We start from the raw sequence: 19,249 nt of genomic DNA, 5'->3' as shown, positions 1-19,249 counted from the left end.
TTCATAAGTCAATGGCAAACGCTTCGGAATCTTCTGTTAGTGTTTTGAAAATTACAGTTTCAATAATGCAAACAGGATTGGGCTGCAACAAATGCCCTCCACCCTGTCCTGCAGCATTAAATGATGTTTAACAAACCAACGGCATTCTATTATAATAACAGCCTGCACGACCTGGCAGGCACGCCTAATTGAATAATGCAATAATTGCGCACAGTCCCGTCTGAAACAGGAGCAAAGCTCACACCCACCCGAAAAAGAACCAGCACCATCACCCCAGGACAATCGGGTGAGCTGTCTGCTGTCTGCTTGCCGTCCTGCGTTATTGTGCTTGAATAAGCACGGGTGACGTGCATGTGTGTCCGACTGCGTTTTACACGCATCATAGTAACTTCTGGTTATAAGATCACGCTCTTAACGTTACAGTCGTGCCCTGTGTTCTCTGTGTCAGATGACTCCCGTACACAAGATAAGAGATACTGAAATTGCAACCCGTATCAGTCATTTCTTGTAAATGGTTTATAATGAAAAATGAAAATAAAGTGATCCTTATGCCGGTCGAGTGATTCACCTTTTAAGAAACACTGAAGGTGTTTTTTTTTTTTTTTTTTTTTTTTACGCTTATTGTACAGCGCTGTCATCACAGTGTGAGGAAAGAAACACACATTTGTGGCCCCCCTTACTGAGCCAGGCTCACCCCCCTTTGCAGCCGGTAAAACCCCCAGTCTAACATTAGAAACAAGCTTTAAAAAGGCTTGTGCATACCCGACCCTGTGCTGTGCGCACTGGCTCTCACCACACATGCGATGGCGCTGAAGCGACTGTGCCGTTGCGAGTCTGCTGTTGCTGCTGTTTGGTGTGGGAAGCTGTTTGCGCAGCGCTGTCTGTGAAAGACTGCAGCACAGGCGGTGTGTTTGGGACGTGACTGGCTTCAAAGATAAAACGTGGAACACGTTACACAGCGCTTCCTATTAACAGCCCGTATCATTTACAGGCTTCATTCGTCTTTACTTGTTGGGGTTAAACTTACATGAAACTAAGCGTGAATCAAAGTCAGCCTGACTTAACACGTGTGAACCCGCTGCTTCCTGGTACCGCATCACTTCCTGTCACGTAGAGGTTGTGATAACAAAACAAAAATGAAATACCGTGTTTTTATACATTTTTTGTCATAATGATAATACTTTAATACTTTGACAGTTGATATTTTCAGCGTGGGATTATAAGGAAAGTACCTCGCAAGTCGCGTCAGAAATCTCTATTAGAAATCAGTATTGTAAATATAAGATTGATATAAAGCTTGGGTTTATTCAGCTTTCTGTAAGTTATAAGCAATCCGTATTATGTTCTTGAACTTGTTGTATTACTATTATATATATAATTATGTGTTATAATTATATATATATATATATAATATTATATATATATATATATATATATATATATATATATATATATATATATATATATATATATATATAGATAGCTCGTGTAACAATAGTCGGGTGGTCTTGTGTCGGTGCCACAGCTGTTGCAGCCCCGAGGTCTTGTGTCGGTGCTCAATGTCTGCTGCTATATTGGGGTCGGATGTACTAATTCATCCCTTTTACAGGACTAGCAGCCAGCTGTCTCGCACACTCGCTCTCTGAATAAACTTTTCCTTCTTACGCGCTTTCATTCAACAAGCGGACAAAAGCCACCCCCGGCGCGCCCGTGTGCCGCTTGAAAAAGCGCATTGACTCGGGGGACAAAACCAGGGCCGGTGAGGGGACCCCTGGAACGGCATCGATGGTAAAAGGGGACGGATGGGGGGGGGGCGTTCAGCAAGGAATAATAAATAAATAAATAAATAAATAAACACGATACAAATTAAATAGACGAAATAAAAATACGATTGAATAAAAAAAATCACATCACGTCATTGATTTAGGTGATTTACAGATAAAGGGGTGGGATGTGTGCCTTTGAAACACCACCCCTCTGGGTTGGATGAATGGAATGTTCCAAAGACAGATGTCCCGGTCCACAACATTGGGGATGGAGTCCCTCCCCACAGCGTGCAGCGTGTGTGGATGCCTGTGGTATCGCTGCTTGCACTGGGAGGCATGTCGGAAAGGAATTCCTCTCATCAAAGCGCTCCGATTACTAACTACACAAACAACGGAAGCAGGTAACCGCGCTTGATTATTAACAAACTGTTTGATGAAATGAAGGCTGCTTGTCAGCTTTTCCTGGCAATAAAAAGGGATGTTTACTGGAAACCCGTGTTCACAAAAAGACAGCTGCGATTCCAAACAATAGCTGTGTTTTGGAGTTTGCCAGTGGTTCTATAGTTCAGAATAATTTTTACTTTGTAAGTCAACGTAATGATACAAAAAAAAAAAGACTCACTAGTCGTTATGTTGTTGCAGGCGCAAATAGTTTTTGAAAAGTACCCGTTTTTATATATTTTAATTTAGTCGTATGCAAGCATTGGATGCAAACACTAATTTAGCTCTAACGCAACAAGTCTCAGGTGTGACCGAAGTCTCGCAGTTTATAGCATCGCTCTCAATAGTAGAGTGCGGTTGTTTGTAACCGTGTTGCGGTTTAACTGTGTATATTATTATCACAAAACAGTCCCTACTGTTACATGCTGGCAGCGGGGGGGGCAGCGCGGTTTGGTTTAGGGCTGTGCGTTTGATACCCCTGGCCCGCCTGGAGAGGGTTTGTTTATACATGGTGTTTATTTATAGGATTAAGGGTTTGCGCTTTCAGAGGACTGTGTTTCATTTACAAGAGTTTTAAAGAATGAACCAGCGGTGCTGTAAATGCTGCGAGAGCTGTAATACGTGCTGTGATCGATCGACCTCGTCAGTAAGTGATTTGGGGTCCCTTTAGTGTTTTACGCGATTCATTTAAACGCAGTAAAATATCACAGTATTAGCAGAAAAATATTTTATTTTAAAGCATTTGTAAGCGTTTCAAAGACGAAACCTCATTGCGAGATGGGGGTATGTGAAGTGAAAGGTGTTCATAATCTGAAGGCATTATGTATAGTGTTCTGTAAATAAAGGAAAGCTTAAGGAAAGCCCTGCATTTTGATGGCACAGAATTGGTTTCGTAGATGCACCGTTGATGCTGAATCATTGGGAACCTTCAAATACCCAACTTCACAACGTTTAACCAGCCAGAGGAGCACTGAGGGGCCGAATAGCCCTCTGGCACATTTCTGATGTTCAACGAGAGCTTGTGCGTATTTATATTGACATCATAACTGTGCAGTAAAACGCAAGGCTGCATTGAAACCGAAACACAGAAAAGCAAAGAAAGCTATTCTAAAGAAAGTAAACTTCATCAGAGGTAACTGACCAAACTCACAATCACATTGTTAAAATACAGCCAAGTGCGTTCTGAAGTGTCAGCTGGAGGCTAGGACTGTCTGAAGTTTGGTGATCAAAGTCAAGGCAGTTATGTTAACTGCTTGTGACAGACACAATCCGTGCGTAAGGGTGCCCATTATTTATTTTATTTGAACGAGAACCCCAAAAATCAATTCAGATAAAATCCCCATAAATTAAAACAGGTTTCACAATCCCTCATTAGCACTAATTATAATCGTCCAGCCACTTTCACCCTAAAGGTATCCTTCAGTAGTCCAAGATGAATGCTGACCGGGCTATAAATTGTAGTAAAATCTTAAAAATGTGTTCAGAAGCATCTAATTAAACAGGGTCATCACAGTGTAACCGCTGTGTCCAGAGAGAGTGAATGTGAGAGAGGGTGACCAGCAGCTTTATCACTGCTTTAGTCAGCTAGCCTGGTGAGGTCAGAGCGCTGGCAGCTGTTCTCTGGCTTTCAAAGAAAGACCCGTGGAGGCTCCTCCCATTGGCCTTCATATCTGAGTGACAGCAGCCAGTGCTTTAGTTGAGTGCACAGCCACCCCAGGGAAAGCTGCCTTGAAACCATATCGCTGCTATAGCTGCACAACACTCCACTGTGAGAGATAGCAGTACACCGATCTGGTGAAATAAATCTGTTCATTCACGTGCTCATGAGAGGAAAATGTGCCCGGTGAGGAATTGAATTGGTACGCGATTGTAAAGGTGAGGGAAGGACAGGCCGCCTTTGCCTTTCAAAATTAGTTCCGATGTAGCGCAGGATTGTGATGGATTCAAACTGGGAAAAGTCCAAATCCGCAGCTTGAGAGCGAGATCGCGGGTGTTATAATGTAACGTGATGGCTGTCAAGAACCCAGAGCAGAGCTGTGCCAGTCCAGGGCTTTGCAGGAACAGGGCCTTTTCATCACTCTTCAATATCCTGTAGAGCTTCTGGACAGACAGCTCCACACACATGCTTCTGGACGGTGTGTGGGGGGGGGTCTCGTTACTCGTAACACAGGAAGTTGTTGGGGACACCAATTCCATTCTAATTAGTTGTGGTGTTGCGGGGGATTCACCCAGAGTGAAAACAAATCTCATCATTTTAATGAAATCCCATCTTCAAACCCTTCACCTTGGTCACGCTAATTACCAGCCATTCCATTTGACTAGACTCTCCTGCTGCAGGTGCACAGGAGTGGGGAGAAGCAAAAGCCTTCTGTTATCTCTGAGAAAGAAACCACGATACAGGCTGGCCGTTTATAATGGGCTTTTCCATGGGAAACCATTTCAGGTCATAGCGTCTAGTCTGAGCAAATACACCAGCAATTTACTGAACAGGTTCAGCCAGTGAAATCACTTCTCTTTTGAGTAATTTGGGAAACGCAAACGGGGCAGTTTGACTTATCGGGGTTACCTAACCTTGTTGAAAACCTTTGCCTAGCCTGTGGCTAGTGGCAGGCTTGCTCCCATTGATCATTTTAGTATGGCAGCCTGCAGGCAGCAGTTCTAGTGGGGTTAGACTGGCTGCTGGACCCTGCGTTTGTTTCCACAGCTAGAGACTGGCACAGAACTGCAAGGTGTGAAGAGAAAAGACAATGGGAGCTTTCATCAGCTACTAAACAAATCCATGTTGCTGTAATGGGCTCCACGTCACCAGCAGGTGTGATTGTTAGCAGCAAGGCCGTTCACACGCTAGCTGCTTTCAGAAGGGGGTAGAGAGGGGAGATTTCCCCACAAGGGACAAGTGAAACTGAAATGGAAGCTGTTTCACTGTTCGAATGTTTGTAGAGCTTGTCTGTTGCCACGTTTGTATTTTTTCCGTGCCTGTGCAATGCTGTGTGTGCCCGCCAGTGCAATTTTTTTTTAAAGTCTTGCATTCAATTTATACATTTTTTTACACTGCCTGAAATACAGTAAACTGCACCATAAACCAGAGAGGGAGAAGTGAACAGGAAATACAGTGAACTGCAGCGTGCGTCTGTGTTTCTAGAATAAACGTGTGTTTGTTTTTTTTTCCATTTGTTTTTCATCTCTGGGGTGTTTTTACCCAGTGTAAATACATATTCATAGACTAGGTGTACAATTGATCATCTACATAATTAAAAAAATTAAACTTAGAAAATGTAACCTTATGCTTGTATTAACTGTAGCACATATTCCTAAAACATTAACCTGACCGAGAGCTGCAGGCTTATCTCTCTGTATTGGTGTTGTAACACTGCCTGTATCCCCAGGTCTGGTGTTAGAGCCGCCAGTAGCTGCAGTGTATGCTGTTTCCACTCCTTTGGAAGAAAGCAGAGAGGCTCAGAGCTCTGCACAGAAAAGAAACTGTGAAACTAAACCCATGATTCAGCTTAAAGAACAAAACCCAACCCAACCGGCTCGCCAAGAACCGAGTCAGGAGGCCTGAGCGCCACTCGTTTTATGGGGGGGGACTTTGTTGGTTTTTCAGCTGATCGGCTTTTATCTCCGCGCTGCCCCTCCCTCTGACTGAAACACAAGGAGCAGCTGCTTTCCTTTCACTTTGAGCTTTTTAAATTACCTTTTTATTCTTAAAGGAGTGCTTCCCAGCCCCTCCCTGTTTGTTTTGACCTCTCACGATACTGTTTTTGAAATACTAAAAGCACCATTCTCACAAACCCCCAGTGTATCTGCTCTGTAGCTTGCTCGTGTGATTTTTCTGTACACGGCTCTGTAGATTGCGACACCTTCCTGTGCTGTAGGTCACACCGCAGTTAGACCATCGGAGTGACCCGCAGCAGAGGAAAGGAGTTCCAAAATGAACTGGAAGACTTTGCTGTTTTGATCCTTGCACGTGTTTAAATCTGAGCAATTTAAACAGATGTGAATAACATACACCCCTCTCCATGGCAACAAATTCAGTATGACGAGAAAGTATGACTTATGGACAGGCCTGCAGAAGCTGGTGGCCAGTAACACAGCGCCCAGAGCTGAGACACTGTGAGGTCACGTGCTGCATTCTGTTCTGGAATTCACATTGTGTTCTGATTGCTGGCAGGAACACTGAGAGGCCCCTCCCTGTGTGAGGTCATCACAGGTATGCAGTGTGCCTCCCTCCCTGTTCAGACAGGCACTGGAGCGGCCCCAGCCCTAGCTATCAGACAGGGCTCTGTACAGGTAATCACAACAGAGTGCAGCAACACCTCCAGCAGCAAGCTCCACTCGGGATAATGTAAGTTCTTTGCTGTTTGTATGTGTCTATGCTGCTGTCTGTATTGTTCACTGATACCAGAACGTGACAGGTGACATTTGTGATGTGCTCTTATCATTCTGGTAATGCAAGTTGTACAGATTTGTGTTCTTGAAGTAGCTCAGGTTTAGTATAATGTTCGAATCCAGCATTTGGTTTGTGCAGAAGCAGTTCTTCTATAACTGCATGTCATAAACCTGGACGTCAATTAAGAAAACATTATATATATATATATATATATATATATATATATATATATAATAAAGTTTGCTGTTACACAGTTTAATTTAGGGCTTTCTGAAACTGCAGATTCCTGTGTCGACTGAACATTGAATGAAAATGTTTTGCTTCATTACTGTAGCCCTTTACCCTGTAACAGTTTTTTCCAGGGACCCTGCTACTCTGTAATTTTTATTTTATTTATTGACACTTTCTTTACAAGTCACGTGTTCAATGAGTTCAAACAGTTCTTTTATATCCCGTAACTTTTTATTTCAGCTTGTGAGTATTCTCTAAAGCATCCTGATTTATTGAGTGTTGCCCAGGCTGCTACAGTGTGTGAGTGCCGTGTATTATTCTCTCTAGGAAGGGAGTATCAAATGCAGCTGTGTTCAAAGTATCTATTGTAAAGAAGTCTTCTTCTGTGGAGAGTGGTAATTTACCCTTGTACCGAAACAGCTTCCAGCCAGGTATTTAACTGCCTATTACTGGGGCCAGTGTGTAATTATGTGACAATCACTTTCATTGTGGTCCACAGAGCCTCCCTTTGTGGGGGCTGAAAGCTGGGCTCCACTCCTCTGAACAGAGTAGTAGACGACCTCCACGCAGGTACTGCTAGCTACTGACTTCACCTGCACTGTTTAAAACCCTCCCATTTCATTAATAATCTTTCACTCCAACAGGAGGCTTGCGTCACTTTGAAAGGACAAACACCCCGGTTTTGTTGTTGGTACGAAACTGCTTGGATGTAATGAATTCAGCTTTCTGAACTGTTTCATTTTATAGACTTACCAATGTGTGGATCCCTCCCTGGTCACTCAAGCAGACTAGCATTTTATATTATATATATATATATATATGTGTGTGTGTGTGTGTATGTATGTATGAATGTTATGGAGTTCTACTTGACGTTAGTCTAAACAGCTGGCAAACAGCACATATCTCAATGTCAATTAATATACTGGTTTGTGTTTGGAGATAAAACCAATAAAGTTTGCTTTAATTGCCGTGCCAGTTTCATCTGCCCAGCGCATGTGTCGCAGCTGGTTTCTGATGCAAAAGGAAGTGGGCTAGACGATCATGTGGATCGCAGTGTGTAACAGAGAACTGGAAGAATTCATCAGCAAACTCAGCCCAGACGCACGCAGAGTCATACAGCTATTGTGATGTCATTAGAACCTCGGCGTGCACAGCCAATCAGGGACTGGTCATCTAAACAACCACAGACTCCTATCCACTAATGGCCTGTCATGCCTCCCCGGCAGGAAAGCTTTCACAAGTGTCTTGTGAATCATTGGGTTCAAGAGTTTACCCCAGACCTTGTGCTGAATGCATTTTTTTCAGTGTCGCTGTTTATATTTGAAAGTTCGAAAGAGTAAACAGACTGACAAGCCAGAGCATCCGTTCCTGCAGTGCGCTCCTCCCAGCGTTCGTATAAATGCACGTCAAACAAGATTCAGCAGGTCAGAAGCCATACCTTTAAAATTACATTGAGTGAATAATACAGATTGCAGGCACAAGGCTGCAGTGAGCAGCGCTGGGTATGTGTTGAGAGTCCATGGCACTGTATAACTCCTAACACATTGAAACTCTTTTATCAAGGTCTTTATACCTAATGGAATGTGTACCAAGATAAAGGAAAAGGGCTGCATGACGAGTTGCGTACAACCTGGACACTCCCATGCTATAAACAAAGCTTAATCATTGCTTGATAAGATTAGCAGTTCTGCTTGGGTTTCTCTCCTGTAATGCAATGCTTTTTTCACTACAAAAATCAATATATATATATATATATTGATCGCTAATACTTGAAACCCATGTCGTCCAGCCCTCAACAAAAGCAGTCTCTGTTTCGTGTCTGGCTTTGGCGTTTCTGAACGACCACGTCTCTCTCCCCCAGCCCCCTAGTATCAGTCCCAGAGCTAGAAGGGTGTAAACTGGGGTCTTTGTTTTGAGCACGCTGGTGTGAGAGGGTAGGGCAAACGCTGGCAACTCGATCAAAGCTGCTGGGCTCGTCAGTTTCGTTTCAGGCACTTCTCTCTCATAATCTACTCTATATTTCTATATTCCAGGAGCACTTGAAATCCAATGATATTTGTACTGTAATTGCCTCTATAAGAACACCCTCGCTACCATGGAGTGCAAAGATGAAGCCAGTGATACCGACAGTGGCATTATCCTCCAGTCAGGTAAGCAGAGCTTTCCCTCTATCACCATTTAATACCCTGTGCTACCAGCAATAGGACCCCACCTGCTGCTCACAGGGAGCTGTGCAGGGCGCTGGTTAACACTGAGTTTGTGTTGACAGTTCATGGCATTGCATAACGCTTTGGTTACTGATTGAGACAGGTGTTTATCAAGCTATTTACACCCAATGCAGTGTGCACCATTGTGAAAGAAATGGTCACATAACGACTTGGGCACACCCTCGAGTTCGAGTGAGCCTCGCCAGTTATTGTGGCTTGTTAAATAAATAGGCTTGTTTTTATTAAAGTGGCTGCAATTTACTTTGTTTGGTCAGATCTCTGGGCTTTAAAAATACCAGCAGTCTCTTATAGTTCTGGATAAAAAAAAACAGCATTGTGAGAACACAGAGGGGAGCATGTTCTGCATGGCTGCAGCCTTGGGGTTTACACCTCCTGAGGGTAGTGAGGTACAGGCACAGGGCACAATAACCCTTCATATCCCAGACCAGGACCCTCTGTATTTTGAAGACAAGCCTTTTTTTTTTATGGTTTCATCAAACAAACATAGATCCTGTTCTTCAGACGATACACCTCTGTATGTAACACAGAGGATGAGTAAAGAGCTTGCCTGGACTTCCTGTTACTTGCTTGCTATGTTAAACCGTGTTAAATCCCTGAAGAATCCTGATTTTAGTTTCCTTGGAAAACATTCCAGTAACCTCTTTGCCTCTTGGTTGTAGATGACTCGGATTCCTGTTGTGCATAGTCTTCTGTAGAAACATGTTTTCAATTGCTGAGTGACCCTCTTCCTCACTTTACTGAATGTCTTGTGGTTTGTTGTAATGGGAACTGCTTAGTTTTCTAGACTGTTGAAGAAACTACCAATCTAGAACAGGAATCGAGCTTTCTTTAATGCATCAAAACAGAACAGTGAAAAGATCCCAGTGCTTCTCAAATGTACTCTTACCCAAAATACTTCAATCAACTCCCGAAAGGATAGTTTATCCACTTGCGTCCCCCGTACAGCGGTCCTCTTACCAGTCCTTCATATTCTGTCCCTGCATTGTCAAGAAAGAGGTTGTACGCTGTGTGTTTGTGTCTGTGCCCAGGCCTTGACAGCCCCACGTACCCCGTGAAAGACACGACCACGCACACCAGAGCGGTGAAACTGCGCCAGCAATCCCTGGAAGACAAACTGGAGAGCTGCCGGCTGGAACTCCAAAAGCTGTGCATCCGAGAAGCTGTGAGTCTGATAACTCTACTACTGATAATGGAGAGAGGGGGTCCCCAGTGACTCATCCAGTGAGGGAGTGTACAGCGAGTCATGCAATCTGGAGTTTGCTGCTTTGAATCCTGGTCTGGCAGAGTTGGCGGTCTTTGCTGGAGACCAGCAGGTCTGCACTGGGTTTTGTGGTGGGGATAGTCAGCCAGGGATGGCTCTCGCCTCCTCGTGATTCAGTGATCCATACTGGTCTTGTGCTTGACAAGTCTAGGCAGAGACTTCCTAGTTGAACCAGGAAGATTGTATTTCATTTTCTTTCACACATATGTAATGTTTTTTGGTTTTTTTTGAAGGAGCTGACTGGAATACTGCCCAAAGAATTCCCTCTGAAGCCTGGGGAGAAAGCGCCCAACGTGAGGCGGAGGATCGGGGCAGCTTTCAAACTGGACGAGCTGAGCATCCTGCAGCAGGGATCGGTAACGACTTTAAAAACTGTTCTTCCGGTCTGCAATCCCTTTCTGTATCCTTTTCCGTTCCACTCGTCCCATGCCAGCAAGTTTTATAAAGCACTCCTGTGGCCTCTGTAGAGCTCTCACACAGGTCTTCTCTCCAAGTGCAACTGGTACACCCGAGTGTAACCGTCATCCCTGTCCCCCTTGCAAAACTGCATGCAAGATATACATCCAGGGGAAAAAATACCCCATAGAACCCATGTGATACTGCTTCAGTCAAATGAGATGGTTATTAAAATATCAGTTGTAATAGCACACAGTGCTACAGTGTGTTTTAACCCTAAATTAAGAAATTCGGGGAGGTAGAAATCTGCCTTCCTCTCTCAAATCAGAACCCCTGCTTCTATTGAAGGAGCTACGATATTCTGTGCTGAAACAGGTTTTTATACAGTGCCTTTTGTTAACGCCCCTTTCCTCGGCTCCTCCCCCAGGACCCCGAGCTGAGCTCTCTGGAGGCGGAGCTTGCCCTGCAGTTTCAGATCTACGAAGCGGCCCGCAGGCTCTCATTGGAGGAGAACATCAGCAGACACATGAAGAGGAGCCGGCTGAACCAGTGCGAGAAGGAGCAGAAGAAACTGAAGAAGCTGCAGCAGGCTGTGAACGAGCGCCGCGTGAAGGCTGGACACAAGCCACTGCACCCGGGCAGCCAGCTCCGAGACCAGGGTAGGAACACGGTCCCCACAGTGTCAGACACTACCGTCCAGGACTGCGGCTTAACTTTATACTGTCTGTTAACAGAGTGACTCCACACAGCAGCCTCACCCAGTCCAGGCTTTACTACAAGATTGATTAGCCACAGTGTGTAGCTAACAAGCTCAGCTGTGTCTTATTAAACTCGCAGTGAAACCAGGAATGGATCAAACTGCTATGCAATGGGAGTCTTGCTTCCATCTGTGGACTCTGTTACTTTGCCATTTAAAACAATGGTAAGTGTTTGTAAAGGTATGGGGAACTTGCGAACAGTGCAAAAGCAAATCATTTTTCTAAAGGATCTTTAAGATTAGCGCATTGTATGTTACCACGGCCTGTGTTGACTCAGTAACAAGCAGATTCTCAAACCGAGAGAGTCAGGTTGAACTCAGGTCCAGAGCTCTGTTGCAAATGTCTGAGTCTCGCTGGTTTCCCTTTGCAGACCCTCACGGCTCTGATGACAGCTCTCTGTCTGACGCAGCGCTGCTGGAAGATGGTAAGAGACTGGCGTTGAGTGAATGAAGACAGGATCTCTGATTTAGAAGAGCCTCCAGCCAGCCTTAGTTTCAATTCTACAAGGAACACCAGGGCAGGCTGAGACTCGTTGAGGGATTGTCTGAGAAAGTGGATCAGTTTGAACATGCAGCAGCTCGTACTGTTTCTCTGCTCCTTGGCAAAAGGGAATCCGACCAAGAGACCGTGGCAGTAATGTGTCTCTTCAGACCAAGTAATGCAGTCTTCAGGGGCATTCTGTAGCAATTAGTTCCAAGTTAGAAAAATGACTGTATGGAAAATACCCTTTGCTTTTGAATTTCCTTAGCCCCTTCACTGGTTGACGAAATCAACTAATATGAGCTAATTATAATGCCAGAAAATTGAATTAAAAATGCAGTTCATGGCACAGCACTTGAATATTGTGATGAAGCACAGAGATCAATTAGTAATACAAACCCTGTGAAACCATGTTTGCTTTGTGCTTTTTCCACAGAGGAAGTTCCATCTCTGACCCCCCACCCTGTGTGTGAGACCTCCTCCCCAGCGGAACCCCCCCCTCACAGCTCCCCACTGCCCCCCACCTGCTCCCAACGCCCGCTTCCCCCTCAGACCCTGGAAGGCCTCATCCTGGGGCACAGCCCCAGCCTGGAGTACGACCGCTCCCCCATCCAGAACACCGCCTGGCGGGAGTCCAGCCTCGACCAGCCCTATGAGAAGCCCAAGAAGACCAACTCCGCCGCAAGCAGCCAGTCCAGGTGAGGCCCCTATTTCTAGCAGGGCAGGGGCTCCCAGATCTTTTACTTGTGGATACTGGCGGTGTTCCAATTTGGCATTAAGGGCTGTAAGCGTTTGTGTTTTTTTTATACCGGTGTGTTAGCAAGCGCTTGACTGAGTACCTGCTCTTGTTCATTTCCTGTGTCGGTAAAGCCTTCCTCTCTTGCTGTCGCTGCAGTAGCCCGGCTGAGACTCCAGTGTCGACTCCCGTGGATTTCAGACTGGGAGATGCTCAGCTATCCTACCAGTTCAGTCCAGTCAAGAAGCTCCCGCTCAGACACACCCACTCCTCCAGCGCTCCGTCCACTCCAGAGATGCAGGGGCGCTGGGCTCACTCGCAGTCCGTCAGGTAGGGCAGGGGGTCAATCAAACCATACAGCAGCCTGCAGATAGAGGGTCTGCACATGAAGGCGACTTTCTTTTAAAACAGGAAACCGTCGCATTAAGTCTTTTTAGGGGTTTGATTTTCGTTTTAACTTTCAGCTTTTAAAACATGCATTTTTAGTGGAACCTGATTCAGAGTCATGCATTTGTATAGCTGCTATCAGTTAAACCTTTTAAACTAAAATTGTATCAAACAGCAGCTGCTATTTTTATTTTATTAGTTTATTATATCAAATTATTTTTACCAGGCTACCCAGTAGCGACCCTTCCCATGATCCTTTGGAATCCAGAGGGCGGAGCCGGTTTCCTAGGAGACAACCTGCCAACTTCACGATGACCTCCCAGGACCAACCCTTCCCTCAGCCCAGAATGAACCTCTCCAACCCCCTGTACCACTCCGGCTCTGAGGACAGCAACTCTGACTGCTCCATTCCCTCCTGCCGGGAAGGGATGCCAGAGCTGGTCAGACCGGGGCTCCCACCCTACCCGGGGCCTCCCCAGAACAACTGCTACCCAGGTTTCTACAAGAACCCCCAGAACCACTCCTCACCGAACTTCTACTCACCGCACGGGTACACAGAGGGTGGGAGGGGGTGTCTCACAGAGAGTGATCCGAGGAGGGGATACCTCATAGAGAGTGATCTGGGGAGGGGCTGTCTCACAGGGAGTGATCCGAGGAGGGGGTACCTCACAGAGAGTGATCCGAGGAGGGGGTACCTCATAGAGAGTGATCTGGGGAGAGGGTGTGTCAGAGAGAGTGATCTGGGGAGGGGGTGTCTCAGAGAGAGTGATCTGGGGAGGGGGTACCTCATAGAGAGTGATCTGGGGAGAGGGTGTGTAAGAGAGAGTGATCTGGGGAGGGGGTGTCTCAGAGAGAGTGATCTGGGGAGGGGGTGTCTCGCAGGGAGTGATCCGAGGAGGGGGTACCTCACAGAGAGTGATCCGAGGAGGGGGTACCTCACAGAGAGTGATCCGAGGAGGGGGTACCTCATAGAGAGTGATCTGGGGAGAGGGTGTCTCAGAGAGAGTGATCTGGGGAGGGGGTACATTTTGCCCCAGTCTCCCCTGCTGTGGGATCGGCCCTGCAGGCAGTATCGTTACGATGATGACCCGGTTCCACGGAGGATGATGCAGAGGCCCTTCCCCATGCATGTCAGGTTGGCTCGCGCCCCCTCTCTGAAGGATTACCCCCCATCCGCCAGCCTGAGAGGGCTACCCAGAGAGGTGGTCTCAGAGGAGCTCCAGTCCTGGCACGTGCGGAGCGTGTTCAAGAGTGTGCGCCCCCGGTCCCTCGACAGGCAAGGCGCCATCCGGGTCAGAAGCAACACACCAGGCAGGGAGTCTCCGCTCACCAGGCAGCCAGAGCCCCACCAGCAGGTAACCTCATTACCTTTCCATGGTAGCGATTTGAAGCTGAGGAAATGTAGCATTTTTCCCATCCCATGTACATCTGATTTTACTATTTTTTTTTCAGCAGGTTATATAAAGTTCTCGGTTTGCTCGCCTTGTCTTCCAGGAAGTCTCTTTTTCCTTCCTAGACTGCTTTTCCTTTTCTAGGTCATTTTCACCACAGTGTCTTGGAAATCAGAGGTATCTTAGTAGCTGCAAAACCTGTCAGTCAATAAGGCCAAGAGCTGGTTGGTTAATGACAGGAAAGGCGGCCATGAGAGTTTAGATTTTTCATTTTGTTCAAGTTGATGCAATCGAAGGCAGAAGCTGCTTAAATGCAAACTGTGAACTAAGCAGAACAGTTTGACTTTGTTCCAGAGAATGAGGCAAATGGTACTTCTGATTGGAAAACATTCAGATTACTGGCAGAAACGCGAATACAAACTTGTGCAAGCATGAGCTGCCATTGCAGTAATGTAAGCAGCGGGCAGATTATAAAGGTAATACGAGTTGTCATGTTCCTAAATAAAGAAGACGCAGTGTTTTTTCGTTTGGATGCTGTTCAAGCAGAATCGTTTTTTAACCTCACTAGTGGAGTGCATATTCAGAAGGTCCTGCCAGTTTCCCAGGCTTTATGTTCACTTCTGTAGAACAGCTTTCAAGATTACAAAGTTACGCCTTTATTAAACTCTTGCTATCTTATCTTAAAACCAATTTCCTAATCCAGAGACCCACTAAATGGGTGCGTGACACAGAGCTCTCAGTACAAGAGGATCCTGTCCCTACCTGCTCTATATATATATACAACTTATCTAGTTTATTATCTGCATCTGTAAGCTCTCGTCACACACACAGATAGAGTTGTCCATTTCAGAAACGGCCCTGTCAAATCTGGATTGCATTTGAAGTTGTTAGCTGGATTCTCTGATGTGTGTTTTATACGTTGATAAATGGATATTTTTTCAGTGCATTGCTGTACAGTAACCCTGATGAGCCATTGCAGTAACCTTGGACAGCTCTGTTTGATATCTGTCCTTATTAAACTCTGCTGGCCTCTTTGTAATGTTGCTTGTAAATTTTTATTAGTCTCTTAATACACTTTTATAAATGGAAAGCCTAAAACTCGAGGTCCAGTAAAGCATAAGAAGCATTGGTTCAGCCAGCAGAGCCCAGTGCAATCTGCCAGGGGAAGTTTGTCTGCATTAAAAACTATCTGCAGATGAGAGCTCTCATGGGGCGCTTTGCCATGTGATGCCTCTGGATGTAACACCCACGCATTGAAACCTGACTCTTCAGATTTTGAGAGAACACACCCAAGCACTTGAGTTTAATATTCAATCCAGGACACAAACAGACCCCAAATATCCCAGCTGATAACTACCTGTACGCTTATCTTTCCAGTAATCTCAGAAGAGGCTCTCAAAATAAAGAGTTGAGTTTCCTGAGCAGCTCATTCCTGTTTTGACTCTCCGGGCTTGCCCGTGTCTGAGTGGCAGGTACTTTGCCTCCAGCAGTGGGAGGGGAATCAGGCAGCACAGGCTGGGACCTGCGCCCGTTCGGCTCCAGACGCTGCCAGTCTCAGCAGGACTGAGATCACCTGACCACACCTTCAGGAAGATCCCCTTTCCCTTCACACCCAGCCCCAGACTGCTTTCTGAATGACAGTCCTGTGTGCTGTGTAACACAATGAGAGAGAGAGAGAGAGAGAGAGAGAGAGAGAGAGAGAGAGAGAGAGAGAGAAAAGACACCCACCTCAATCCTCAACTGAACACTCCCTGCGCCCTGCCAACAGACAATTGGGACAGCTTGTTTTTTGTTTTATTTTCTGTCACTGGTGGCTAATTGGAGGGGTGTGCATCTGATCCTTTGTGCGAGTTATCATCATCATCATCATCTTGCCTCTCCGGTTTATTTTGCATCATTATCTGTGTCTGTCATCGTGGTGACTCTCTTTTCACCTGGAGTCCGGCTGCTCAAGACCAGTAGGGAGGCACCTTGTGTATTCTTCTGAGTTCAGTGTCATCACATCCCGGTGATTTTATTTAATTTATTTTTTTAGAGCTCAGAAGTTTAAAGCACTCCTGTGGTCCTCAATGCAGCTCTCGGAATCGGTCCTAAACGCTTCGCACAGCTGCTACACCAGAGTGCAGCACTTTAATGGTTAATGAATGCTCTCTGGAGTTTAGATCTGATTCCAAGAGTTCTATTGAGGCCACAGGGGTCCTTTTTATGAGTTCAGTCTGAATAACAAGAAGAATGCGGACGATGCCGCTTTAAGCTGAGATCAAAGACCAAGCTGAAATGAAAGACCAGCGAGTCGTCTGTCTGAGGCCCCCAGCCCCTGTGAGTGGCCTGTTTCTTTGGCACATGTACCACATTCCATTCATGGACGGTATTGAACCTGTGGAGAGGCTTGGTGGTTCTCACGCCAGCTCTCCCTGCCCCTCGCAGCCCTGCCCCTGTCCCAGCCTGGTACACAGGGAGCGTCTCCTACACAAAGCAGCTTCCACCTGTGTGATTCAGCGTGCATGCCTCTGTCACGCTGGTCGTGTGGTAAGGCTGGAGGTCTGGTTCTGTGCAGCACAGATCACACTGTAAATCTGCATTTAATAGAATAAACATTTTGAACATATTTGTTCATGGGCTTCATCTAATTTGACACCTGTAGTTGGTGGTTTACCTTTGTAGTTATTTCAATGCTGCCATTGATCTTCACATACAGTATTATAGCACACCAAGATACTAAAAAAAAAAAGAAAACAATCAAATTAAAATCTAACTTAAAAATAATAAATAAAATGCAAATCTGTACCAGATGCTCATAAAATAGTTTTAACGTTTGGTAAAATCATAAGCCTTCTAGGCTTTCATGTTAAGAGCAAAAAGCGTCTGTGGATAATGCTGTGATTTTAAATGCGGTTCTTTCTGTTTTCAGAGTCCGCAGAGACGCATCTTGCAGAGAGCTCCGGACGGGACGCCAGTGCAGTGGTACGTGGAGGAAGAGTCTGAAATCGTCAGTCAGGTTTAGAGACGAGAGACGAGCCCCACTGACATGATTCAGGACCCAGTGCAGCCCTATTGCAGACTTCGCTGTGTGTGGCGTGCAGCACAGGGTTATTCCGTGTTGCTGTAAAATGGCTGGAGGAATCGGACAGTTTAAAAGCAATGCCATCGTCCGCCCGGCTGCTGCAGAGTCTGCAAGCATGAGGAAGCTAATGTCGGAAGTAAAACGGCTTCTCGGATGTGGAGGAAGATTTGATACAAAACTCCAGCTCTCCTCATTGCATCTCTACGCCTTTTTTAAAGCTTGCTAACCAAGGATTTCAACTCTATTTTCTTGTCTCTCTCTGTTGTCGCAGTGCTATCACAGATGTTCTTCTGTGCTTGAATTACCTAAGACTTCACTGAACTTGCAACAGGAAGCGATAAGGCTTTCACAAGGATGAAGAAGCCAGCTGTTTGCTCAGCAGCTCCATGAAACCGTGATCATGCCTACAGATGATTTCAGGCAGATCAAAACAAACTCTTTAAACGGACAGAATGCAGCGAGGTCTAATTGAACTGGGATCATTAAAATCTGGTCACAACCTCGCCTGACTCTGTCCGCTGCTATTACCCCTAGGAAAGTGTATACCAAGATGTTCCGTCTGCAGGAAGTCCGATAAGGAGTGCGAGAAAACCCCCTTTTATAATCTTCAATAAGCACCGAACGAACGAAGCCAGGGAACAGACTGAACTCGTTTCAAAGTCTTTATCTGACTACGACAGGACCAATAATATGGAACGATATTAAACTGCTGTAAGAGTTTAAAAGGATACTCTGGTGTAAATAAATACATGTCGAAATAGAACATGCTGGTCATTGTACGGACATGTTTGTGTTGGTGAACACTAAGTGTATTAATATAATATATGTTTTGTTGTTTTACTTTGTAATGAAATAGTAGTGATGCTACAGGTAACCTGGCTTCACCTTACAAAAAAAAATACAGAAGTCAGTCATCTTTTTACTCAACTGTTGCTTTTATTTTTTGCTCGTATAATGACCTACTAAAAAACAGTTTTACAAGTAACACGTCCTGTGCTGAAGGGCCAGCACACGCGTGGGGTACACCACAGCGATGAAGCGGAGGACGGCGATGGCCACCATGCTGTAGAAGCTGCTGAATATGGTGAGGGTGCTGAGCGCTGAATGGGAGACGCACACCGCCGCGCCCCAACGCCAGCCCTCGAAGACCTTCTTGAAAAACGCCACGGGGATATTGTACAGGAGAAGGAAGAGGTCCGACACCGTGATATTAATGACGAACATGTTGGTCAGATGGTTGATGGGGCCAAGACACCCCTTCTGAGAAGGAAGAGGTCCGACACCGTGATATTAATGACGAACATGTTGGTCAGATGGTTGATGGGGCCAAGACACCCCTTCTTGCTGTCTATCAGAACCAGGAGGAGCAGCAGGTTTCCAGTGTCCTGAAAACGCCGCGAGAGAGATTGAAATTACTATCGCTTTCTCCAGTGCGTTCTCCAGGATTGCACCACAAGCAGAAGCTACAGCGAACGTGTCCTCATTCACATAATGACTTTTTATTAATAATTAATGAAATACATTCAGGTGTTTTTTTTTTCAGCTGCTGTTCGCTTCTAAAACTAGAATTCGGTTTTATGAATATCAAACTCGATTGTATTGAAAATATTTGTATAGTCTGCTTTGATTAATTAAGCAAAGACTAGATTTTTTTGTTTGTTTTTATTTGAGTTTTAAGACGATCAACCAAAAAGTTCTTCAAAATACGCTTAAAAAAAGA

General features: G+C 45.5%; 1 protein-coding gene across 1 annotated transcript; it reads left to right on the top strand.

The window, feature by feature from the left end:
- The first annotated feature begins 2,035 nt into the window (after positions 1–2,035).
- Positions 2,036–19,176, top strand: LOC121299874 (innate immunity activator protein-like). The gene is made up of 11 exons (XM_041228051.1): positions 2,036–2,167; positions 6,379–6,552; positions 8,862–8,978; positions 10,085–10,218; positions 10,551–10,673; positions 11,141–11,372; positions 11,842–11,895; positions 12,388–12,649; positions 12,847–13,017; positions 13,301–14,429; positions 17,377–19,176. The coding sequence occupies exons 3-11, from the start codon at positions 8,924–8,926 to the stop codon at positions 17,467–17,469; spliced, it is 2,253 nt and encodes a 750-aa protein (XP_041083985.1). The 5' UTR covers positions 2,036–2,167; positions 6,379–6,552; positions 8,862–8,923; the 3' UTR covers positions 17,470–19,176.
- The last annotated feature ends 73 nt before the right edge of the window (positions 19,177–19,249 follow it).

This window comes from Polyodon spathula, chromosome 25, assembly GCF_017654505.1.
Source record: "Polyodon spathula isolate WHYD16114869_AA chromosome 25, ASM1765450v1, whole genome shotgun sequence".
Taxonomy (NCBI): Eukaryota; Metazoa; Chordata; class Actinopteri; order Acipenseriformes; family Polyodontidae; genus Polyodon; species Polyodon spathula.
The sequence above is the reverse complement of the archived record's forward strand: the minus strand, read 5'-3'. Positions and strand labels throughout refer to the sequence as shown.

Excerpts from the sequence above, each read along its gene's own strand:
- LOC121299874 (XM_041228051.1), top strand. The coding sequence starts at position 8,924 with ATGGAGTGCAAAGATGAAGCCAGTGATACCGACAGTGGCATTATCCTC. Across the intron at positions 8,979-10,084 it reads TGGCATTATCCTCCAGTCAG|GCCTTGACAGCCCCACGTAC; the intron begins GTAAGCAGAGCT and ends GTCTGTGCCCAG. Across the intron at positions 10,674-11,140 it reads GCATCCTGCAGCAGGGATCG|GACCCCGAGCTGAGCTCTCT; the intron begins GTAACGACTTTA and ends CTCCTCCCCCAG.